Here is a 26,292-nt window from a genome sequence, read left to right as displayed (position 1 = left end):
CATCTCTTGGCAGATGTAGCGTCCGGGTGTCTGTTATTTCACTTAGTCGCGAGAAACTTGTGATTTGTAACTCCCATATTTTATTAATGGAAAGCTGTGAAAATTGCATGTGCATTCATAGGAGGATAGGGTTTGCCTTTTATGTCATAATCAGAAGAAATCTCTGCAGTGTAATCAAAGGAAGTAGTTTCATTCAGAATATAATTTGTTGATGCTGTCTGACCACCATATGTTGTTTTAACTTTCATCCTTCTTTGGCAAGATATAAAATAATCTGCAAAATATGGGAATCCATGGCTGAAGAGTCTGTTTAAAAGTAATGCACTATCAAAATGGATTAGCTGTGCCTGAAATATTTCTAGATTTATTTGCTGTCAAAACGTGGTAAAATATTTAAGGCAAATAGTCTAGTTTTGTTTAGGAAGTTGTCTGTGAAAGAGCCTAGAGAGATGGATTTAACCATTATTTATTTTAATTGTACAAAAATATTCTAATTGCTTAAAATTATAAATTTATTTCCTATCAGTGGGGTTTTTTTTCTCCTCTCTTTTTCCCTTCTGGCCCATTTGACAACATTTATTCTAAGAAATTGCCTGGAAGCCTTTTCAGCAGAGTGTGTGTTACAGTGCGTAGCATTGCAGTGTCTTCAGCTTACCTGCCTCTCTTTAGCACAGTCCAATTAAAAATACAGTAAATGCACTTAGGTAAAGATGCTGCTTTTTTTTTTTTTTTGGTGAGGCTTGCTTGAAGTTTTAGGCTTGCAGATGGCTAAGGGTCTCGGCTCACTGATCTCTTAAACTCCATTTAAGAGATGATACAAAAGCTCCTCGAGTAATGTTTCTTGCGCCCCGTCCTCCTTTTAAAAATGTGGTGTTGTGCAATCTTCAAGAAAACAGTGGTTTTTGTTTTTGAAAAGTTTCCTTTCTACAGGCATTGATTTGATACAGAACTAATTGCTAGCATTCCTTATGATTGAGTGCTTTTTTGCTACACACGAACAAGATTTTATTTTTAACGCCCCTGCTTTAAGAGTTTCCATAGTGTGACACTACTCCAGATTCCAGTAGTTTCCAAAGGCTGCCTTGTTTTCCAGCAGTAGCACCAGAGTGATCTACATCAGTTAAGAAGTGTGTCCACATTAGGGACTAGGACTAAAACTGATTCAACTGCCTGTGTAGTCCACAGTGGCAGTCACAGAATGATTATGAGCTGAGCAATGTGTGTACCTTTGACTTGACTGTACCATTTTAATCAGAACAGCAGAAAACAGATTAGTGTGCAACCCTCGTCTTCAGAGAAGGCTTAAAAGAATCCAAGTTTGGCACACAATCTAGTTAATCTACCATCATAACTAATGATTTCACCATTCAGACATAAAGTATCGACCTTAAAGGATTTTTCTTACATAGCTGATGGCTTGATACCTTTTAAACACTAATGCCGAGGGTATAATCTCTCTGAATAGTGTAATAGCTTTATATTTAAGGTAGATTGGGGATAAAATTTTGTGTTTTCATGTGAACTATGAATACCAGCATGGTATTCAGGCAGGAATTACCTTATCGTACCTTTGAGGGCACTTATCAAGTAATTTTTATTGGAAAGCTAATACGTTGAGACAGAGCGAATGGAAAGCTGATCAGAATGTTAAGGCATATCCCAGTATTGCATTGCTTTTGCTGTCTGCAGATATGCGGCATGGGTTGATTCATTTAGCACATCATCTAAAATCATGTAGCGTTCAGTACCGATTAAAATTATATGAAATTGTGTGTAAGAGATTTCTCCATGTTAGCTTTGAAGGATGGTCTGCTCCTTGCAGAAGTAGTTCTGATAGGCGCAGCACAACTCCACTGACTGCAGGTGTTACGCTTCAGAGACACCAATACTGCACCAGCAGCCAGAGGAGTTGCTCAGGATTTAATTTCACGCTTGTGTATCTGAGTGTAAGATTGGTCCCCTTCTCTTTTAATCGTGTATCTGCAAGTCTCAGACCATATATTATGGTATTCATTACTCCTCTGCCATCAGCACTGGCCTGATGTTTCAAATGAAACCTTGCAGGGCAAGGGCTTCTGCTGTCCCTTCTATTCCTCGCTGCCTCCGGCTCTGTGTGTGCGCCTGTATTCCACCCCACCCCTCTATTTTGGCTGCTCCATTTTGAGCCTTCCTGGAGCATGTTCCTGCCCCTCCTATTGTGTGGATTTCCACTTCCACAACTTTTCCAGGGTTCCCAGAAGAGAGGAGCCTCCCCGTGTTTGCTCCATGCTGGACCAGCCCGTCTAATTGCTGGCTTTTCTCCAGCATCCAGTTCTGCAGGAGCGGAGCAGGAAACCACTTGGCTGCTCTCTGTTCTCGAGCTGTTAACTGTCTACCAGCTGAAAAAGACTTGTGCAAACCTGTAGCTATTGGTGCTAATATAACTTAACTTTCTTAAATGTTTTCTCCAAAACTTCTTTGGAACTTGGAAACGCTGGAAGATGTCAGTTGAGTTTGAGTTACTTATTTGCATGTATAGCTTCTGAAACCATGGAATTGGAGCATTTCACAAAAGTGAATAAATGTACTCTAATGGCTGAAGCTGAACAAAATATTTTATCTGTATATATTTTCAGTGAAAGAGGCAGATTCAGCAACACTGAGATGCCTGTTAAATTTTCATTGGTGGTACCGAGTTGTTTTGGTCAGAAGGTATGTCTACAGTCTCCCCCCAAAATCTGGAAAAAGTAACAATTCTGCCTGAAACATAAGATGGTTTTGATATATGAAGCACTTTCTTTTTTTGAAATAACTTGACTTGAATGCTCTGGCCCTTCCAAACTTTTATCTGAAAAGCCACTGTATGCTCCGTTCTGTACTGGCCACCTCCTCAGTACAAGAGAGTCCATTGACCCCAGTTGACAGCAGAAAACAAAAGCACCGTGAGATTTTTCTGGTTTCCTGATGACTTTACCAGTATAAGATATTGCCAACAATAGCTATTTGTTCCCACAGTGTTTTCTTGGAGTGTTTGTGGCCCCATGCAGAAACGCATGACCATACTGTGATCAGGCTGGGGACCAGAGCCAGCTTAGGGAGGAAGATGGTGTCGTGATTTTTGATAGAGGCAGACTGTTACCTTTCCAGTTCACAGCACGGCCAGAGATCTTGACCCATCATCCTTTTCCCAGAGTTTCTGCAGCTATCCAGTAAACATATATCTTCTCTAAATTGCTAATGACTACTGAATTATTGCACGTTTGTAAGGGGGCTATTGACATTAATGTTGGGCTGCCTAACAGTGATGCAGGATTTCATTTAGAATAGGATGTTCCAATTTGTTTCTTTTTCAGTCCTACGGAAGATATTTAGCGGTATAACGAGCAAGTTTCTTCCCACAGTTCTCTTGACAAATACTTGAGCTCCCCTCTTGGTTTGGAACATTCTTCTGGTGGAAATAAATTTGTGTACAGCGTGGCTCTTCACAATTTATAAGTATAGATAAATATACAAGTCTATTAAGTGTCTATGCAGGAAACGAAAACTGCATATTTTCACAAGAATGTCAGGTTTTTAATTGCATAAATAAGATGCTGACTGAAGCAAATGTTCAATTTCACATTAAAGTTAGGCATTCATAAAGGCTTGAATTTGCATAATTTAATTTTCTGCACAGAGGATACTGAAAATCAATGGTATGATTCATAGCTGTACCATGGTTGCCATGTGGCTTTTTGATGGTTCAAGCTAGGAGTACAAAGGATTTTACAACTTCACATGTTTCACACTGACTCCGAGCCTTTTTACCTTCAACAAATATAGATTATTTAGACATAGTTTCTTTCTTCTGATGGTGAGGTGCCCAGAAGGTCTCACTGAGCAGATACCTGCAGGAGTACCTTATTCCTTGGAGGAGGCAGGGTGAAATTTTCCTTCTGCCCGCAGGAATCAATTTCTCTGGGTGACAAAAACCCCACAACTATTTGCTTCCTCTATGTAGAGAATGCTCGAAAGAAAGTTGCTGCTGTCTTTCATTTTGTAATAAGGAGGAACCTTACGTTTATTTCTCAGCACATGTGATTTTTAAATGAATAATTGGGCCTTTTTTTTCTGGTAGCTTTTCCAGCCATCCACCTAGGTTATTTCTACGTTCTCTTCCTTGGGTTTTTCATGGTGTCTGATCTTTGCTCGGGTTGTTGGTTTGTGAGTTGGTTTTTGGTTTTTGTTTTGTTTTGGGTTTTTTGTTGTTGTTGTTGTTGGTTTTTTTGACAAGAGGGTTTGGGTCTCCACATCGCTTACCTGTTGAAATGGGCACCTGTTGCCTCCCAATGAGGTGGGCATATTAGGGTAAATCAGAAGAGGAAAATAAGGTATGTGATATAATGTTGCCTACAAATCCTGGTAGCATGATGTGTTCCAGCATTTCTAGTTCACAGCCTGGAGAGAATTAGCATTTAGAAAGTTGCCAAGAAATCTGTAAAACTCATTCAAATCAGAGGCTCGTAATAAATTGCACAATTAGTACCTTTGCTCGCACAAGAGAAATTTGGCAGGGGCAAACCTGTAATGCCTTTCTGAAGACTGCATGACTTTTCCTACCACTTCAGGATTCCAAAATCTGCAGAAACCCATGATGCACATTGCAGAGCGAAGGCTGTCTATAGAGCTGTTCGGCGTACGTGGATAGCCCTCGGACACAGCGTGCTCTCTGCTACTGTGGTACAAAGGGGGTGTCACCCAGAAGCTTTTCTAAAGCCAAATTCTGAGTTACTGGTGCTTGATGTTCAATAAAGTCCTGTTACAAGCTTCGTTTCAGCCCAGCTGTAATTGGCTTGGGAACAGAAGGGAATACAGTGCTTGATGACTGCATACGGGTAGCAGTGCTTTACATGGTTTTCTAAAGTTTTGATTTGAATTATTTAGCTAGTTTCTTACTGATTAAATAAGTGATTTGGGATCAGTTGAATTTCCATAGAGACAGGTGGTGTGTTAATTGTTCTTTACATTCCATGTCTGCGGATCTGAGGGCTTTTTGTTTGTGTGCGTGTATTATAGCACAGAAGTTTTTGGCTGTAGTGCACTGAGAAAGGTAGTTGAATTTATTACAGACATTTTACTGACATTTGTGAATTTATATGCCTCTGGTTTGGTTCAGTCAGATGCATAGAAACAATAAACAAAACTTGCACATAAAAACCCCAAACAACCTACTTCCTCATGGAAGCTAAGCGTTCCTTTATAAGAAAAGAAATATATTGTATATTGTTTGGGGTATAAAAGAAAAATCCTAGGACACAATGTAGGATGCTTTCTTTTCTGTTTTGGAAGGACAAACATAACCTGGGCCACATGAAAATCAGCGTGGCCAGCAGGTCGAGGGAGGTGATTCTGCCCCTCTGCTCTGCTCTGGTGAGACCCCACCTGCAGTGCTGCACCCAGCTGTGGGTCCCCCAACATAAGAAGGACATGGACCTGTTGGAGCAGGTCCAGAGGAGGGCCACAGAGATGATCAGAGGTCTGTAGCACCTCTGCTGTGAGGACAGGCTGAGAGAGTTGGGGTTGTTCAGCCTGGAGAAGAGAAGGCTCTGGGGAGGCCTAACGGCGGCCTTTTAGTACTCAGAGCGGGCCTACAGGAAAGCTGGGGAGGGACTCGTTGTCAGGGAGTGTAGGGACAGGACAAGGGGTAATGGTTCTAAACTGAAAAAGCGGAGATTTAGCTTAGATATCAGGAAGAAATTCTTTACTGTGAGGGTGGTGAGCCCCTGGCCCAGGTTGCCCAGAGAAGCTGTGGCTGCCCCGTCCCTGGAGGTGTTCAAGGCCAGGCTGGACGGGGCTTTGAGCAGCCTGGTCTGGTGGGAGGTGTCCCTGCCCAGGGCAGGGGGGTTGGAACTGGATGATCTCTAACGTCCCTTCCAAATCTAACCATTCTATGAATTTAATTCCTTCTAGCTTGTGAAGTTTTACAAGGATTTCATTGTTACTGGCCTCTCCCTTTCCGTATCATAAGGCATTGGTATTGGACGCTGGATATTTGCCTGACATACGCAGCCTTCCTCTGGCTAGAAGGCAGTGCAACACGTCTGCCTTGCTTGAGTGAATGATATGAGGCGATGTTATTTGAGCCTTGGTCACGTTGAGACTGTTACCCAGCACGCCGTGGGCTCAGGTCTGCAGGCTGTGCATGTAGGAGATTAATTTGGTCCTGAGTGAAACTGTTCTATGCGGGATTTTAAGGTATGGTTTAAAATAGATGCGGTTATAATAACCAGGACAACACGGTACCCGCATATTTCACGCGCTTGCATCTGTATTCTTTTAAGGTTCTTGATAATTTTTGTTTTGAATTACAATTAGTAATTTGGTAGTCACTAGCAAAATAAGCTAACTTTTGGGTCTAGACAGAGAAAGTTTGGTCATTTGGCTCATACTTGTCTGCTTGTGTGTATCAGAGTTTCCTTATGGCAATTACTGGAGTTACACAGGCATGTGCCAGGTCAGAATAATGGCATCAGTGAGTCCTGACTTCTGTGAACCATCTTTGGATGGTGGATTTTCATGGGTGAGGAACATGCCTGTTAAATTTTTTTTTTAACGCAATGCCAAGTTTGTAGTCTCTGCTCAGCAAAGATTTAAGCTGTAGAGTGTGAACTGCAGGGAGTAAATACCACTTTCCTAACGATTCCTGCTTCTTCTCTTCCCAGCTCTGACTGAAGGTTATGTTGGCTCTCTCCATGAAAACAGACATGGTAGTTCTGTGCAGATACGGAGGCGGAAGGCTTCGGGGGATCCTTACTGGGCATACTCGGGTGAGTTAACTTCTTCAGAGGACTGAAACATGAAATATCTCAGAAATCAAATTGTTTACTGGCTTTTTGTTATTGCTATGCCCAGAAATAGCTTAAATTAGTTTTATGGTGTATTTTCTTCTGCTGACTTCCTTGCAAACTCCTTCTACGCGCATCCTCTCCTTTCTTGCATTGCTGCCATTTACCTGGAGGATTGGCCTTATTACTCTGCTCCCTCTCTCAGTTTTCCTTTAGTTTCTTAACACACCCTTAAAAAGGCATACTCCCACAAACTCTTCTTCACTCTTCCCATCCAATCAGTACATTTCCAAGCTCACCATTTGCTTACCCTATTAAGCCTTCTAGGAAGACTGTAAGCATCCAGATATACATCCAGATTAAAAAAAAAAAAAAAACTAGAAATTTTTACAGTTATTTCTTTGTGTGCATCTATTTTTGCGGTAGCGTATAACAACAGCAGTGAGACATATCAGTGCATCATCACACCAGGATATGTGATGCTGAGAAGGTAGGATGTTGGGAGGGTATTTTATTGTTTGTCCCACTGCTCTTGCAAGTCTTATGGAAAACCTGGTGTGTCTGCACAGTGTTGAAATGCCAGAAATCAAAATATACTTCAGAATGATGTCTTTGATGTATGGTTTGACAGTTGATTCAGGTTTAGAAAATTCCAGGTCTGTATTTGAAGTTGTTAAAAAAAAAACAGCAACTTGAAATCATGTTAATAGCTATGTTGACTGTATGGAAAAATGTCTAATATCTAGAAAGTTTTTATGAGGATTTCAAGCATCATAATGAACTTGAGTGCTTTTTTGGAAGATCTGAGATGCATTTCAAACATTTGGTGCTCATCCAAGAGGAATGTTGTGCAGGCCTAGGTTTAGCTGAAGGAAAAATACTACTTTCTAAGAAGTCTGAGTACTGATACCAGGTAAATGGGCAAATGTTAATTTTTAACTGCCAACTCCTCTCTTTTATACTGACCATAAATTTCATTGGAAATGAATGATTATAGGTAAGCTTAGAGGTTTTTTCCATTAATACACAAAATACCAGATGTCACAAGTTTTCTCTATTAGATCTCAAAATACAAGCTATCTCATTTGCAAATGAGGTCACACAAGTAAAATAAACCTCAACATTTTAGTAATGAGGACAAATGACCATTTTTTGGTAAACTTTGAGATTATCAGATGGACAAATATACTACCACAAAGATATACTACCATATTGCAGCTTAAAATAACTTTTTTAGATTTTAAGCTCCTGAACACACAGAGTAGAAATAAGCAAATAGAGGAAAAATGTGTATGTTGGAATGAATGGCCTATTCCTATCTGCTGTCATATGTAAAATATTACAAGTGAAGTGCCACTTGGCAGGTTTATTTTGTTTTTGTTACTGAAAAATGTATTTGGAATATTCATTGCAGGTAGTTAAATGAAAATTTTTAAAGAAAGGTGAAACTCTAGTGGAATTATTCTGTTCCATATGTGTCAAAACTCTTTGCTTGAGTTACTGGATTTTTTTTTTATTCAGTTCTGGTTTAAAAAAAGAGGGTGGGGGTGGGAGAAGCTCAAAAGCAAACAGACACCCCCCAAACAAACAAACAAACAAAGCAACAAAAAACCACAAATGCACCTCACACCAGTTTATGCATAGGCAGTTTTCCTAATTCTATTTTTGTGATGGTATTGTTCTTCCTTTATGAGTAATATCACTTGTTCACCCCTCCAAAAAAGCTTTTACCACCCACGAATACTTTTAGATTAATGTCAAAATAAAATGCATAGTCCTGGTGTGTGATTATACCTTACATTTTGGGGTTTTGCGTCCTTTTGTCTATTGATAAATCTCCTGCTTCTATGAGGAAAATAGCCAATCTGTTTTTCAGAGAACAGATAGTGACTTCTCAGCTGTCAATCATGTGCCACTCTACCTGATTAGCGCTATCTAATTAGAGCCTTTTTGTCACTATTCCTGATAAAAGGAGTAAATCAGGAGATGGAAAAGGTGGAAATGATATATTTACCAGCACTTGTCAAGAAAACAGAAGAGGATATAGTATTGTTTTCTCAGGATGCTTTGTCAGGCTACTGTTTGAATGGAGTGACTTGAAATGCCATTCTGGGGGAATGTGGTTTGGGACCGAGTATTCCAAATGGGTATTCAGCAAAGCTTTTGTGACATGAGATACAGGTGTGAGCACACAGGCTAGGTACTGCATGTCCCAGCTGTACGGGTTGTGTGTATGCTGCGTCTGAGCAAGCCTGTCCTGGAATGGATGGAGATCTGGTGTCCACCTGAGCCACGTTGTGGTTTCTGCCTGCAAGGAGGAGCAGCTCTGCCCCATATTGAGTGCCTGGAGACCTGCAGGGAGGGGCAGGGCCATGCGTGAAGTGTGAGTGCGGAGATGTGGGCAACCATTTGGGTTGTGTCTGAGAGGGGAAAAAGCAAATGCAAGTGGAGACTTGGGAAAGACATCGTTATTTCTAAAGGAATTTTCCAGGGTTGATGCTATGTCTTGCAGGAGCATCAGTATTGCCAGCATCTGCCTGAGAAAGGAAATTAAGATGAGCAATTAGGTGGGGAAAGGAGGCTGTGCTCTGTTAGAAATTGGATGTTTCTACAGGCTGCTTTGTCATGGCTTTTCATATGTGGGAGTTTCTCTCTCTCTTTCCTCTCCTCACTTGGTTCCTTCCAACTACATGTGGGATTTTTCAGCCAGTTCACCCTCTCTTACCTGATGTCTTTTGTCCATGTTTGCTCACTGAGGGGGCCAGAGGTAATGAAAATGCCTAGCTGCTGCATTTAGGTTGAAGATGTGAATAAATGGTGGGTGGCAGAGCCCAGATGCCAGACAGATGTTTGTTTCTAGCTGAGCACAGTAAGGAGGATGATCATGTTATCTGTTTCCTTCTCCTTGCTTTTCCATTCCCCAGAATATTTCCCAGGAACCCTGAGCAGGGCTTGGCGAAGCAGTTTATGTACTAACAGCATTCGTCCTGCGGGAAAGGTTTTGGACATGACTAGGAAGTTTATGTCAAATGAGCCTACAGAGAGTGGAAACTTTCCTCTGCAGTAAGCAATTAGTCCATGTCAATGGTTTCCAAGCTCTATTACAGACATTATCTGGTAGGCTGCTTCCCTTCCCTATCCTCAAACGGTTAGGCCAGCTCCCCTCTGGTTACTTGTACATCTGCTGGCTCAGCCCCAGCAATTGTGGGCAAGGAAGAGAGTTATGCTGGACTGTGTGCTGGTGAATCTGAAGTTTCTTCTAAGGGAATTTGCACCTGGAGTAAATAAGACCAGGACAGCTTCTACCAGCCATCAGTGGACAGCCGTCTGCTGAACCCCAACATCGACCAGTGCGCCCGTGTCTCTGCTGGGCCTACGTTAGGCTGAACTATGGTTTGATATTCATTTCAATTGGGATGTACTGATTTATAGCCGCAGAGGCTTATCTATGTTTGTAGCTGTACCTGTCTGTTAGCAGAGCTTTTGTATTTTGGGGCGTAAATATTCTGTAATAAATACTGAGTTGGGGGTGGAGAGGTCTGAAGGCAGCCAGGCAGCTGTGCTTTTCCTGCTGGGGGTGGAAAAAGGGCACAGACATATTGCAGAGAGCCCTCAAGTCTTTATCTTCCACAGGATATATCTGTCCTATACTGTGCTTTTACAGTAATTTCTCTGTAGCCTGTAGGAAACCCTTCTGCTGCTCCATGCTCATGTGGATGGTGAATGGTCCAGGAGCTGGTTTAAACTCTGGAGATCAGGAATTTTTCTGGTTTCATGAGCTGTCTGTGGCATTACCATGTAAAGCCAGGTAATATTGCTCCTCTGAGGCACAGGAGTTTAGAGAGGATAAACTTCAGATTTTGGTCAGGATTCAGACAACCCTCGGGTCTGTAACGTTTGTATAAGGCACTTACATATCTAAATGTCCCTGTGACAGGACCCTGTGAGCTTCAAAGCCCTGTGCTCATACTGCCTGTGCCATGGACAAAGCCGCAGAGCCTGCACCACAGAGCTCTTGCTTCACTGTCCAGTTGTGAAGGATTTTTAAGCCTTAAAAATAAGCCTGTTGTCTACAGACACAATTCTGAGTATACCATTTATTCCAGTTCAGAAATAAAACTCAACAAAAATAAAGACTAGATAATTAAATGAAGAAGGCCCATTTTAAATGTGTTCTGTCAAAAAGACAGAGGGAAACACAATCAGCTTTTCAGAAGAAACTTCGTTAAGTCTACGCTAGCAGCTCTTTAAACCGAATTCAGAAGTGAGCAAACACTGAAAACAGAAGACTAACTTGACTTTAAATAGGAACTGCAAGACTGAACAGAGATTGAGATCTCGTAGATGTTCTTTTTAGGATTTTTCAGGAAGCTCAAACTACGTTTCTAGGGGGATTTCTCTGCACATGTGTATTCATGTATGTTTTGGCAAAGTATTTATTCCATGATCATGTCCCACGGTTCGCCAAAGAATTCATAAATTGCAACTGGCCACGTTACTTGCAGTGTAACAGGAATGTGGAATAGGTGCAGCACAGTGAAAGCAAGAAGTAGGTGTGGATCCTGAAAGTGCTTCAGTGCAGTCTTGTCTTTTCACAATAATATTTTCTGTTATATTAACCACTGAATGGACAAGTTTGAAATGATTTTTAGCACATCCTTATAATTGCCACAGAACTCAGTATGTTTCTAATACTCATAATAGTGACAGATAGTAGTTTAGGTGCTTTGTCATCAGTGTGAAAACATTTTTGCAAATACATAAGCTGGTTTTAAAAACAAACAAAAAAACCCCCAAACAAACAAATTAAAAAAAAACAACCCACAAAAAAACCAAAACCAAAACTTGAAAAGAAATCCTATAGAAATATGCAATTGAAATGTTTAAGAGAGCCAGGGCTTTCTGGCTGGCCCTCCCTTGTGTACTGTATGCTATTACACAAAGCATAATATTCCAGACATTTAGAGATGCCTCTCAATGTCAAGTGTTGCATTTGTCAGTGCTGAGAACACTTTGCAGATGACCTTCGCAGACCCTATTTTGCCTTGCCAGTAGCCCCAAAAATGTGTAGTGAGAGGGTCAAGCCTAGGAGATTACAGTATGAGATGCTGACGCAGAAGCTTGTATCTTAAGTGCCAGTAGCTCTGTGGGGCCTATACGTACTCCTATCTGTTTTTCTGAAAAACTGTTATGTGAAACTAAGGTGACAATCATTGCATGAGATTGTGGAAAAGCAGAAGTGGCTATGGGGAAGTACTGCTCCTTACTCCGTTACTCAAATTGGGCACTCCTCTTGGAGTCTTCAGATGTAAGATGTGATGTCTCATTATTCCCAGTATTACCATGTGTGATCAATGGGTATGGAAGGGGAGGCTGCCCTGTCCTGGGGAAGGATGTTGTAGGCGATGGTGCTTTTGTCACTGGAGTTTCCCAGTGAGCTGTGGTGCTGGCACTGGCGGGGCTGGTGTACCCTGCTCTCTTGATGGCTGTTCTGCCCATCAGCCCCAGTGTTGCAAGGTGATTCATTCAAGGAACTCTCTGTTTTAAGTAATCAAAAACATCTGGGCTTCTCTAAGAGCAAAAAAGCAGACACTGGCCAAGGATGCATACGTGTTCTTTTTACTTGTTTGTTTAACTGTGGCTTTATAGAGAGAACCCTATGTAGAAAATGCATACAGTTGGTTTTTTCTCTTTAATCTTATGGTGTATTCAAGGCATCTCTTTCCTCTTTGTACGTTTGATCTCATTTTCTACGTGAAATTATTAGCACTACTTGTGATGCTTCTGTTCTTTATGCGTGTCCTTACTGATGGTTTTTTCTGTCTAAAATGTTGGATCCTTTCTCTGCAAGATTCTGTGCAACTACCATAAGCATTAGTAGAAGTTAATAGAAGAAAAATAGGCTTCACAAGAGCAGGGATGACCCGGTGAGTGGGGAAAAGCGTCCATTAAGAACAGGAACTGTGGCCACGTTTTCATGCTAGTGGACACTGTCAGTGTGTGAATGCTTTGTCCTACAATACTTAGGCAGTTATTGCTGTCCTTTAAGATGCTATTATTTAAAATATAAGCGGTGGTGAATATAAGAATTGAGTGTTCTTCTCAAAAGCAGTTGCTGGTATTAAAACAGGAAAGATCAGTAAAGGTTATTTCCTGAAAGAATAGCAAATGGTGTTAACCGCGATGAAATGGAACTTAGTGATGTCCTTTGTAAATGTGTGAATTTCTCTCTCTTTGCTTAGATTGTTCTCATTAAATAAGCTGCTAATGTGAATTGGACAGGAAATAATCAGCACATAGTAGGGAAAGCATCAAGACTTATTGAACTGAGAGGTAACTAATGGCCTATTTGCCGTGGTCAGTATTTCACTCTTTCTGCCCCTCAGAATAATAAATCTTGATATTGACCAAAACTCTGGCATACCGTGTGCACGGTTATCACTCCCCTGTAAGAGTACTCATCTCCATTAAATGTGGGATGGTCAAAATGAGCAGGTTCTGGCTCTCTCCCTTCCTTACTCTTTTAAGCTGACTTTCTAAAGAGGATCTAGGCTGAAAGAACTAGGAAAAATATTCCCATTAATATCTGATCTGATTAGTAAACTGAGCTTTGAATATTTTATCTGCGTTCATCAGAGGAATGGTAGTCTTCACTGAACCCTGCTGAAACCAGCTGTGATGCATCATTTCCATGTGCAATCTTATTAGAGTAACAGTTGTTAGAGAAATCAATGCTACATTCTTTCATAAGAGGAACATGGAAAACCATAGCTTGAGCGTGTGCTGTTACTGTCTAAGCATGAACCCTGATTTTTAATGTGCACAGCTAAAGCAACTGGTGTATTGCTCTGTTTCTAAAATAAACAGGAAATACCATGCGTATATTTTGATTGTTTGTATTCTGATGGTACTGGGTCATGAGTCTCCATGTCCACGAGCCAGGTATGCAGTGTACAAATGTGTGCTACACACGTACGCCTCTGCAGAACCTGGGCCAAAATGAGCACTTACTAGGAGGATGTCAACAAGAATGCTTTTAATCTTTCTTCAGCTATTCTGCCTTGTGCAACAACAAATATAAAATGCTATCTTTTGGTTTTTTTATGAGAATGAAGAAATAAGTTTTCAAATTCCTATCCCTGAGAACAGGAATATATCATGCGAACCGTAAGCTAGCGTGAATAAGGAATTCACAGTCACATGCTTGTGTTGAATATTTAACATTAGCAGTCCTCTAAGGAGAGCCAGCCTTGCCAGAAGCAGTCCAAGTAGTCTGTAGCATTTTTGCTAAGCCATATTGCTGGGGAACACAGCTCTGATTGAGAGTCTTGTCATTTACTTTGTTTGTCTATTGGCAAGTTTCTAAATAATCTGCTAAGAAAACCTCAGATAGTAATTTAGTTTCTACTTAGACACAGACACAATTTCCTTATTGAATACCATTAATACTGCTTTCTCTGTCTTCTTGCCACCTTTTCTTGTGTGCCACGCTTACAGTTTATTCCAAGTACTGTCATAGTCAATCCCGGTATCCAGTCTAAAAAGAAATAGTTGACTACATTTTTAAACTTTTGGACACAGTTATGGTGAAATTGCCTTCTTTCCTTTTTTGGCAAGGTTCTCTCTGGAAGTTGATTGTTTTTCATGACTTAAATACATTAAACCAAATTTCTGATTTTTGAATACTCTGAATTTTTTCTTTACTGTTTTTGAGTAGGTAGGCCATTGGCAGATTGAACAGCTTTAAGAAGCTTAAATATGAGGTGCAAAGAACCAAACATTCCGTCAACTTTTATTCTTTTATGAAGTTTTTTTCCCTACCACGGCACAGAAGTATAAACTAACTGCAACAGATGCTAGGTGAAATCTTCAGGGCTTCAGAAATAGTTGTTCCAATTCCACATCAAAGTATTTTTACTTTGCGGTGCTCTGGCTATCTATGCTGAAATGAAGAAGCACAAAGAGCTGTTTTTGCTGGGGAGGGGGGGCCTCACTTCTTTAGCCATGTACTCTGCTTTTTGTTGCATTTTCTTTCAATGTGAACACTGGGACATTTGTAGAAAACCTCTGGAATGGCAACAACCAGTGCACTGTTTCCTAAAACTGGAAGTGTGCTGAAGAGCAGCAAAACATTGTCAATTTAGCTGTTTTCTAGGCATTGAAATAGGAAACAGTATAAAATAGTTCAAGCTCTTCTTTAGACATAAAAACATGTGAAACACCTATATTTTAAGCATGCAAAAGAAAGATGGAGTATTTAGGTAGCAGCTGTGATACAAGCCCAGCAAATGGACTGGAGAATACACAGAAAGTTGGAGTTTGCTGTTCCCTTGATGTTCTTGAATGATTGCAGTAATACATTGAACTTCCAATCTTGATTTCATGTGTAATTGAATGCATATAGGAAAATAACAATGGAGAGAAAAGTATGCGAACAGCAGGGATACTGAAGTGAGAAACAAAGCAAGCTCTGAATAGCCTTGTAGTGTGTGGATTAAAAAAAAAAGGAGTATCTCAGCACAAACATTATTGCAATAGCCCAAGCATGAAATAATCAAGAAATTAATCAGAATTCTAGTTGCAGGATATAAGTGGAGTCTTTGTCTAAAAGGGCCGAGCAAGGCTGGTATTGCAGTTGATGCAGTAGATGTAGAAGTATTTCTATTATTTTTGCGTTGTCAGATGGCTGCTTTGTGTCATTCCAGTTGCTGTTCAGAAGATAATATTCTTTTCAGTATCTCTGGCCCAGGAATCGCTTCATCTCTCCCCTTTCCCAAAAAGTGTCTCTGTCTTGCAGAGTGTGGCATCAAAGCCTTGCAGTGTTTAATCGTTATCCTTGAAAAAGCAGCCCCTGCCAGCAAGAGGAGTACATCTGCCCCACTGGGTTCCCTTGCGAAGGGAAGAGCGAGCGGCAGCAGTGCCATGGTGGGCTGCTGGCAGGGCATTCCCACCCAGCCCATTGCTGTAGGTGGGTAGAGGTGCCATGCATTTCTTCCATGTTGAACATCACATCCCTGTTAGAGAAAGGTAGAATTAAGAGGAATCTAATCTATGTATGTTCTGAGGTGTCCATCGGTGCTGCAGTATGAGTGCTAGGCAGTTGAGGGAGTTCTAATTCTTGTAATATCTCTCAGGTAGATGTGTTTACATGGTGGGAAGTGAAGGACAGAGCAGTTTAAGTAACTTCTTTGATATACCCCATGGGGCAAACAGCAGAGCTGGAAATTCAGCCCAAGTCCTGGTGCTGTGCACTGTTTCTTAGGCCACACATCCAAACTTATCAAAGGCTAATTGAAGAGATCTTGGTTGCCTTGGAGACTGCCCCTTCTTGGGGGAGACCATGTCAATAGCACAGGTGTTGAGAAGCTCCTGAGCTAACAGGAGGCCTTCCTGGAGGTGATCCAGCTATGGAACTTAATTCTTCCTTCAGCAGCAAACTGAACTTCTCCTTGTGCTGGCTGCATTGTTGAAGCTCTCGGTTTGTTTGGTGCTCTCAGTTTTTTTTCCAGTGGGGTTGAGACAACGTTGGGCTTGAGTAAGAAGATGTTCTTTTCCTAATCAATACACTGAACATTTGGTTCTAAATTACAAAGTTTTACTAAAGACTGCATATGCCCAAGGAGTTGGATGGGCACACTTTTAACCATCAAATTAAATAAATATGAAATCCTGCAATGGAGTGCAGAGCTGTGCATATAAATTACATCTTTAAACAGCACTTGAATGATTTTCTGGAAACATTTTTAACTCTCCTCTGAACTTTTAAGGGTCATCTCTGTAGCCTTCCTATCTGAGGGAGGCTATTGGCACTAGATTGATTTATTGAAGAGGTACGTTGGTCTGCGGTATAAAAGTAATGTCAAGCCTTACTGAGAACCTGAGTATCAAGCTTCTGGTTTTGTAGAGCTGAAAAAGCAAGTGGTTTTAATTCAACTGAACCCTGAATGATTGTTTCCTAAGTATGTGTTCCCACCCACTGCCATCTCCTCACACTGCCCAGTTGTGAGGTGAGTGGGACAGTGGGTTGATAATGTTTTCAGGACAGTTAGTGAGATGACTGATTTCATTCATGAAGAATTAAGAGCCCTATGTCCCTGTTGCAGAGATATGAAGATTGCAACTTGAGCTGATATAGTATGGACTGTTGGGCATTGGCTGACTGAGTCCTTAGGGTTGAACCCTCAGTAGGGTGAGATACCTTTAAGACGTGTGACTGCTTTAAGAACACTTAAGTGGACTGACCTGACCAGCAAGCAACTCTTCCACCAAAGGAGTCCTTGCTGCCATGAGTATTAGGCCTTCTGTCTTTCTCCATCTCAAAGAAAATCCTGCCTGCTGTCTTCCAAACAGTACTTCAGCCAGTCTGTTCTACCCATGGCTGAAGCAAACCCTTCCTCCTCTACATTTTCTCTTTGAATGCAGTCTTGCTTCGTGCGTGTTTGCTCCACACTGCTATAGAATCACAGCCTTGCAGGCATGTGCGCAGATACACATCTCTCCTAGCATAGCTGCTGTAAGGTGAGGTCATGTTGTGATCGCAGTTGTAAAGACCAGGAGGGCACAGAGAGGCTGGGTGCTGTGTCTCAGATTACCCCCGTGTGGCTGAGCAGAGGCCTGAACAGACGCCTCTGAAGCTGGCCCGTACAGTTTTTTTTTTTTTTTTTTTTCCTTGCTGTAATTAGAGCATTCAGGCCAACATCTAAGTTGTCCAGCTGCCAGAAAGCTCAGGAGGAGCTGTTTCACATGGGGTTCTTTATTTCTGACTCACTTCCGAGACCTTCTCAACTGTCTTAGTGTATAAATTTCCTGGGAAATGAACAAAAGAGGAAACGACCCTGCAATTGAACGCCTGAAGGTGATCAGTATTGGCATGCGGACTGCAGTTTCTCTTGCTTTTCCTATGTGGAATAGTAAAACAAATGTCTCCTGTCTGCTTCATAACTTGCCCGTAATACACTCACAGCTAGAGCTCACGTGACGAAGGTCCCTTAAACGCTGTTGATCTTGTGCTTTTGCACCGTGCTGGATCGGGACTTCACAGGACTCCTTTGCTGTATTTCACACCATCTGGTCTTTGAGCACCGGGGTCAGTCCCATGTGCTGAGCTCCTGCATGAGCAAACCAGTAAGTGGACACACTCAGAATGAAGAATTGAGTGTTGCATGATTTGCTTTGTGTTTGTGTGAATATATTTCTCAAATACAGAAATAAGATTTACCCTGAGGTAATGGTGGCAGTAAAGTCATGGAGAGCTTAGATCACTTCACGTTCAGTTTTACATACTGTCTTCTGCTCCCGAGGTGTGGTGGTGTGTCTCAGGCTGCTGCTGAAGCCTTCTGGCCCCTTGGGGTCTGAAAAGCCATTTTACAAGCCAGATGCTAGTCTGCTCCTAACCAGAGGTGACATGAACATTTCAGATAGATTCCAACTCGGAAGCTTCTGTGGCACTTCAGATCATGTTTTTAATTTTTATTTCTGTTGCTGGAGACTTGAAATTGAGACACTTATCTGCATGATATAGTATTATCATATGCTGATCTCTGAGGAGGGGATCTGCTATGTGAAGATAAGTTTGCAGGGGGAATTGGATGTGACTTTTGTAAAGAAGGGTTCAGTGTATGCAGTTCAGTTACTGTTTATATTGCACGAGGGCTCCCCAGATGTCTGCAGGACTTAATTGCTCTCAGTGCAAACAAAGAAAAGTTACCTCTACCCTAAAATTTGTACAAGCCATCTGAGAGATGGCTTGGTTTTAAATGCATGAATGGCTGAAGCAGGGTGTAATGAGGTGAGGACTATGAGCTGGAGAAGGTACTAAGAGCCCTCCCTTTCTCTTCTGTTAAAAAAAACAGAACAGTGTAGCTCTGTGAGCAGCTAAGTGTGCTTCATGCTGCTGTGAAAAGTCTCCAATGCCTAAGAAGCTTTGAGCTTCTTTCGTGGCCTTCACTAATGCTTCCTGCCACTGTTTTCTGTGTTGACGCGTGCGCTTCACAAAAGCGGTGGCTCTGCTGTATCTGTAAGATCACCCCCTTCTCTCAGATTTGGTCAGTCAGCAGGTTCCAAAGTGGTGGGGGAGGGAAGGGGAATTGGTAGACCAGATGCAATGGAAGGCTCAAATGCATAAGCCTGTTTCCTTTGGAAACTAGGCTAATCCGTTGTGGGCCCCTATTCAAAATTGCAAGCTCTCATGGGTAGCTTTTCAGAGTACGTGCCAGTTAAGTCCCGCTTCTGCAAGGAAGACCCTGCAATTTCAGCAGGTGGGTTCTTAAGACTGGAGTATGTCTGGGTAGTTCAAGTGATCAAAATATTAGTCACAATTCTGCCCTGTTGTGCTAAGTGAAGAATAACTGTTCACAGGAGATATTCCAAGTCCCTGCAACCTTTCCGTTTGAGGCCATCTATGGTCTTAATCATATATGCCAGTGAAGGAGGCCTGCACAGAAGCCCTTGGAAGAGCGTATGGCAGACAACCATCTGTTTGGCATTAACGGAAGACCTTACATTAGGGAAGGTGGTGGTGTGGTGCCTGGACACGTGATTCAGCATTGCATCTTTTATGATTTTTGTGTGAACTGGAGTGCAGAGCACAGTAAACATTTTCAGCTTCTTTTCCCCCAAAGTACTATTGGAAACTATAATAAAAAGTAACTGCTGGAAAAGTAGTTTTGCTGAGTTATGCTATTTTTGAAAATGCATAATACTCCATAGGCTTTTAAGTGATACTGGGCATATTTAACATTCTTTGATGTTAATTTCCTGGCATATGGACATCTCAACTTATTAAAATAAATAAGTACTTTCAAATTTAATGAAATGATGGAGGAAATGGCCTTTTTTCACATTCACGTCCGCTTCGATGGATAATTTAATGTTTTAAAATGTAAGTTCATATTAAAGTTTAAAATTCAAGTATTGGTTTTTGAAATTCTGTAATAAAAAGGTTTTGCTGTAGGAGAGATGTATGAATTAGTGCGCATGATAACACGATTAACAGAGTCTAGCTGGTGATTTCTTCTGTACGAAATGCTAGCTGTAAATCCTCCCACTAGGACCTACAGCGACGGCCTGGTGGTAGGATCTTCTGGTACTAGTGGCTGTTCCTTTCCTGGGACATTATTCCGTAGCCTGTCAGACTTGCCAATTGCCTGTATTCCAGAGTGAAGGTAAATCCTTGGAAAAGATCTCCTACATCATTAACCTTTTTTCCCCACATTTTACTGTCTCTTGGAGCTTACACTGTAAGCTCTGTGGGCCAGAGACGATCATTTGATTATGTTGGTTAGCAGCAAGATCTTTGTATCTTCTTTGATACTATATATGTTTGCTTCCAAGGTCTTTGCATCTAGTGGGAAGGTTTCTTTAAAGCCTTAGGTGTTACTGTGTTATTAGTAAGTATAGGAAGTGCAGTTTCGTCCTCTCTTCTGCGTGGAGGGAGGGTAAGAATTCCAAGGAGGTTAAGTAATGCTCAATTTAATTGACTGGATATAAATATTTGACTCCTAAATATTTAATGGAAATCATTGTGCTTGAATGTAGCGATGTGCGGATGATGGAAGTTTGCTCGGTATCTTGCATTTCTTGAGAGACTGCTTACGTGCTATGTTGAGGCCAAGGATGGCTTTATTTCATTTCAAGGCAGACTGGAAACTGAAGAACTTATTTTCAGGGAGAAAAATGGCAAGGGACCCAAATGAAAAACCTACTCAGCTGAAGCAGAGGTGACAAAGTTCACTGTGATTATATTGATTTTAAATTACTGTGTAGAGCTGGGACTAGCCTATGTCTAGTCCTGCTCATGATGAGAAGAAGAAAGGAAGAAGGCATGAATACTCCTCTATCCTCTGCTTCTAAATATTTTGTTACCAGAATGATAACCGAGAGCAGTCTCGGGCTCCTGACATTCCCGACATGCAAAGGCAAGGGCGTTCTGGCATCCTCACTGGAGCTGAAAGGGAGTAAGAGAAACAGTAAGACTGAAACGTGTTTTTTTTTTTCCCTCAGCAGCCTACCCCTGCGCACTGGCTGCCTGAGCCGAGAAGCAGGCGGTGCCCTCTGCAGTGGGTAACAGATGCCTCCGGTCTGTGTATGCCCCCAGCTCCATGAGAGATGACATTAATAGGAAACAGAGCATGTCGGAGTTTGATGCATTTTTGGTGAAAAGTACTACAACTGTGCCTACACCACAAATTATAACTAAGCTAGAATTAATAGCAATTAACAGCACCAATATTCATTTACTAGAAGTTTCGCAGGAAAGTCATTACTGTTTAACTTTATGTAGTTTGCATTTGTTTCACTGTCAATGAGAAAATTATTCAGTCAATAAGAGTTAATGTTTTATTTTAGACCAGTTTTATCTATTTTAGTAGCTAGTGTGCCTTTTGGGAACAAGAACTAAGAGCAAATAAAGCTAATTGTGATAGAAATTTGATACATTATTGTAATGAAACTCTTAGTTGCTGCATGACTGAAAGAGCACAGAAAAATGTCTTGTACCTGCACTAAATCCAGCAAAAGTTGTGACGGGAGATGTTGTGTCTCCTTGTTTGGTGTGATGGAGAGAATGCCTGAGGCACTTGGGTAGGGAAGATGACTATTTCTGTTTCTTCCCCATGGTTTTTCAGCAATCCGACATAGTGTGCATGCCTGGACCTTTGCCAGGCAGAGATGCAGCCTCCAAGTGAGACTTTATTACTACAGTCCTAGATGATTCATTTTGTACCAAATTGTATGGGCCTGATTAACCCGGAACACAGCAATAATGCTGTTTTAAAGATCTTCAGTGCATCCATTACTTCTGTTTCCAGTGTGCTGCTTCACCAGGAAAATACTTGTTTCTTACCATAAAATCTTCAGGTAGAGACTGGCCATAAAAATTACACTGAGCTCACAGTGGCTTATGTTTAACTTTGACTTCATTGAGGGAATGCCTTAAAATATCCTTACTTGTATGTAGCACTTCGTAAGGCCAGAGGTTAGTGGCCCCCCCATCATTATAAGGGAGAAAATAAAGCTGTTCTCTTGTCTCGAGCCATCCAGAAGACTGAGAAAGCTGAGACTGGAATTGAAATTGGGGTTTGTGGATGTGCATCGTCCTTTCAAGATGCAGGCTACTTCTGTATGTGGTAGCACACTCATCTGATCCACCCAGGGCGGCAGGTGCTTTGTGTATTTTCTGATTATCAGCGAGGCTCCAGCTATAGCTGGAGCAGGAGCCGTTATTCTCGCAGTGCGGTATTTATTGAAGCTGCGGAGCAGGCAGGAGGAAGCTCCCAGCCTCTTAGTGTTGGATCTGTGGAAGTGGGAATTCCGAATTGGGGTGGTTCTGCAGTCAGGGCAGGACTGCATTTGCATTCACAACTCTTAGATTTTTATTTTTTTTTTATAACATGTTGTAATAGCTTCAGGTTGTGTTTTAAGTGTTTTGTTTAACTTTAAGCTCCAAAATACTTTGTAGCTCCCTTGTAGCAGTGCAGGTTAGAATAACCTATCCATATTTTGCAAATCACTGAACTTTAATACCTTTATCTAAAAGCATTTTTGGGGCACTGCTGGGCTCTTAGAAACCCTCTGCTCATTAAATCACTCCCGAGGTTTTGCACAGTTCAGGTCTTTAAAAAATAAATAAACCCCCAGTCTTCCTGTTTTCGCTGGAAAAGCCTTGTACCCTTATCAACATCCTCTGGCTTGTCTGGGGAAAGCAAATACACCCCCTCATGCCAATGCCCTTATACGGGCACAGTCTCATATTATTTCTGGAGGATCATGACTTTTGTGACCCCTTGCAGTCGAGTGTTTGCATGAATAAATAATATGATAATGTGCTGCTGGCTGAATTTACCCTTACTGGGAGAGCAGTGATGGTGTGAAGCAGGCAGCTCCCATTCAGACCCTTGCACTAGTGAAAAGAAGCAAGAAAAAATAGGTGCAGGAGTCCTTTTTCCATACATGTGCAGTCCAAGCGTCACCTGCCTAACCCTATCAGAGAGCCCCTGTCCTAATCAGAGGTTTCCGACCCGGTGGAGAGACAGGTCAGACTTCATGAGTCTCCAGGGCCTTACTGATGTCTCTCGAGATGAGGGTGCTTAGCAGAGTCAGCTGAGGTGACCTCCGTTGCCCGGTGTGTGGCAGTTCTGCTTTCTGCTTCTTTTCAGCCTAGGTCAGGCTTCAGCTAGAGGGTCTCATTATCTGTTCTCATCAATCCTCAATTTCCTCGCCTCCACACACCTTTCTTCCTTGAATATCCGTAACAAGGCTGAGATCTCCAGCCAGCTACACTGTTCAGTCTCTCCTGCAAACACTTTTTTGAATAATCGTGCCCTTTCTCCCCGAGACTCGCTTTCACAGAAGGATATATTGCTGACTCTTTAGGCACTGGATCCCGTTATCTTGATGCAAAGACACTGTCTCCCTAAATGAAGGGAAAATTATTTTTAATCAATGAAATTATAAATGCTATTCCTGTATGGTTTTAAACCAAAGTACTGGAAACAATCTGATAGTGTCCTGCCAGCCAGTGCCTCTGAGAGGTGTTTCTCAAGCGAGCTACCTTCCTGGAGGCTGACAGGAAAAGCGTATTTCTTAAACAAAAATCAGTTCCAAAAAGTCAGGTTTTGGCTCCCTGGAAGCCTATATTTTTTGCAGCCACCTGTCCCGTCTGCTTCCTGGTGTGATTTAAACCTGTGCAGCCTGCCAGTGTGTGCTGATAGAGATTGTTTTACGGTAGGCTGGGCTGTGGGACCGTGTCAAGATGGGCTCCAGGAGGATTTCACTCCCTCCGCTACGGGGAGGTGGGCAAAAACCCAAAACCCTGAGTCAAAACTCAGCACGGTTCATATGAAACTGTTAGACTGCAGACTTAAACGGCACACAGATTGAACTGTCAGGAACTGGGTCCATCTTCACTTATAAAAAGGACGGGTAAAGGAAGAAGCCTCTCCCACAGGCAGCTTCTATAAGTGGAATTTTATTGCATACAGACCTCCAGGACAATCAGACAAGGATTTTGATTTATGAGATAACGGTTGCATTTAAAATACTGAAGACAGGATTGGGGAAAGGTTACTGTTAGACTAATTAGTGTTGACAGAATTGACACAGGTATAATGTACCATTGCCACTGCAGGTGGAAGTCACTGGATAGACAGCCAGTAAAAGCACGTTTGTTTAGTTTTGTGCGCACCTTATCTTGTTTCTTGTTGTACAAGTGACTCATGTATGAATGTGAAATTAGGTTTTCTGTGTTTAATGCTCTGATAAAGAATTAAATATTGATGTTTTTATATAGGAAATGCATTATAAATTAATTTAAATGAAGTTCCTCCTTTGATAGTCAGTTTCTTTTCTAATAGTCAGTGATCCTTCTTGTTTTTTTACTGGATATTAAAGCAAAGCCAATTGACGGAAAAGAGGAATATATATTCCACAGCACTAAAATAGATCGAGAGTTTTGTCTTCAATGGCTTAAGAAGGCTCTTTCAAGACCTTATGGTATGAATAAATGCTGCAGACTTAAAGCTTTTTTGCTTGTTTAATCCAAAATGATACCAGTATCTCCTCCAGAAATTGATGATACAGAGAAAGTGCAGGACTTCATTTTCAGGGAGATGAATTTGGAGGAAAAAACACTACTGGAAGGGAGAATTTAGGAGAAATCTTAATAGAAATCTCCAATTAGTTGAATGGCTGGTTATATGTGACAAGACATAATATTTACTAGACACTGGAAGCTGCATGAGTACTTACAAAGAAAAAGGTAAAATAAGATTAAAGTTTGTGTACTGTGTGTTGTAAAACGTGGGCAATCTTTGCAAGGCTTTATGGCTTAAATAAGTTTATGAGAAAATATTGGGAGAAAGGTATTAGTGGAGCATAATATTATGAAAATGACAGTGATTAGGTACCTTGTTTAAAATCTTTGTCCGACAGGCATTTCAGTACACTTGGCTCTAATATGATAAGCAAGGCCAGCAGAATTGGGATCTTATATTTTTGTTAGTAAAGGCAGCTCTATGAAAATACGGAGGAAGAAAATACATCCCTTTCAGTGCATAAATAAAAACAAATTGAAACAAACGGAAAGCTACATGGTAAATGGTAGGAAGTGTGACCACTAAAATCCTTTCATGAGACACTTCAAGTTTAAAAAAAAAAAATAATGAAAGCCCACAGGAAGTAATTTTATGGAAATTATAAATTCTATTCTTAACCCTAAAGATGGCTCGAATCTTTCATTGATTAGTCAAAGGTGTGAGGATCAGGTAAAGTGGCATTAGCTCATTTGTAAACACAGAGGGAATTTTATAATGTAAAATGTCTATGTGTGGCTGAAAATGTAAAAGGAAAAAAAACCCAAACTCTTGAAACTGAGTGCTACATATGAAATACGGTTCTTTAGCCCTCACTGACAGTTTTCCAGGTAATCTGCAAAACATCCGTCAGTTCTCAAAGCCAGTGACCTTTCCTCCTGTTCATACTGTAGTGCAGGGTTAATTTGGGGTTTCGTCACCTCTTCTGAAGCCAGTTAATATCAGATAGAAGCACACACCTGGGTGTAGCATGGTCCCCTGCTTTTGCATCTTGGGTTTTATTTTTAAATAGGAGGTGGAGACCTGCGGTGATTTGTGTTATACAGTCTTGATAATAATGTTTTCACTCGATAAAAATAGAGGACATCCAGACTTTTGAAGTACCCTGGCACAGCTGGGAACTCAAACAGCAAAGGAGTGTTTAACACAAGTAAATGAAATACTGTAAGGCTAGAGGCATGAGGCCAGGGGCCACCAGAACAAAACTGGGGGATGGGAGTAAACCAGAACTGCATCTTCTTTTGTTGTATTTGGCATATTTCACCACTAAATTGTGAATGTTCCTGTTTCACGCAGCAGTTGGGAAGTGTCCTGGGAGATGGTCCTGCAAAGGCCTCAAATGCACGCTGCCTGTACCATTGCATCTGCTGTACAAACCCAGAGAGGGAGGGGAAGGGGATGAGGGTTTTTTTTCTATTTTTTTCCCCCTTGTTCTTGGAATAGTCAGAGAGGAAAATAAGAGGCCATTGACGTGATGGCCAATGACTAATCATCACCTGTTGCTTCCACAAGAGCCAAACAGGGGATTAGTATTCCCTGTGCTCCCCCTGCTACTCCTGTCCTCAATCTGAATTTTTTTTTTCCAGACCCCGTTTGTGATGAAAATGCAACAGTCTGACATGAATGAACACTGATATAGATCTGTCTAAGCTCCTTTCTCACTTCAAACTCAGTGATAGTTAAGACAGGATTATAAAGAAGCAAGAAAATTCAGCTCAGAAGTCTAGAAATCAAAGCAGTTCAGTAAAACTAAGGTATTTTCAAACCTTTGTGCCAATTAACACTGGGCTGTGACAGCAGAATCTCTTTTTCTTTTTTTTTTCTTTTTTTTTTTTTTTTTTACCTCATAAAAATTCTAACTTGTGGGTGGATTTAAGTAGGGGGAACCTATAAGACTTCCT

General features: G+C 41.3%; 1 protein-coding gene across 1 annotated transcript in view; it reads left to right on the top strand.

Moving 5' to 3' along the window:
• PTPRG (protein tyrosine phosphatase receptor type G) overlaps positions 1 to 26,292 on the top strand; it is a 410,943-nt gene that overhangs the window by 87,562 nt on the left and 297,089 nt on the right. Inside the window, exon 2 of the mRNA XM_063347764.1 lies at positions 6,681 to 6,785. Coding sequence (XP_063203834.1) covers positions 6,681 to 6,785 — 105 coding nt within the window. The remainder of the gene's footprint in view (positions 1 to 6,680; positions 6,786 to 26,292) is intronic.

Source organism: Chroicocephalus ridibundus, chromosome 10 (genome assembly GCF_963924245.1).
Source record: "Chroicocephalus ridibundus chromosome 10, bChrRid1.1, whole genome shotgun sequence".
Taxonomy (NCBI): domain Eukaryota; kingdom Metazoa; phylum Chordata; class Aves; order Charadriiformes; family Laridae; genus Chroicocephalus; species Chroicocephalus ridibundus.
The sequence above is the reverse complement of the archived record's forward strand: the minus strand, read 5'-3'. Positions and strand labels throughout refer to the sequence as shown.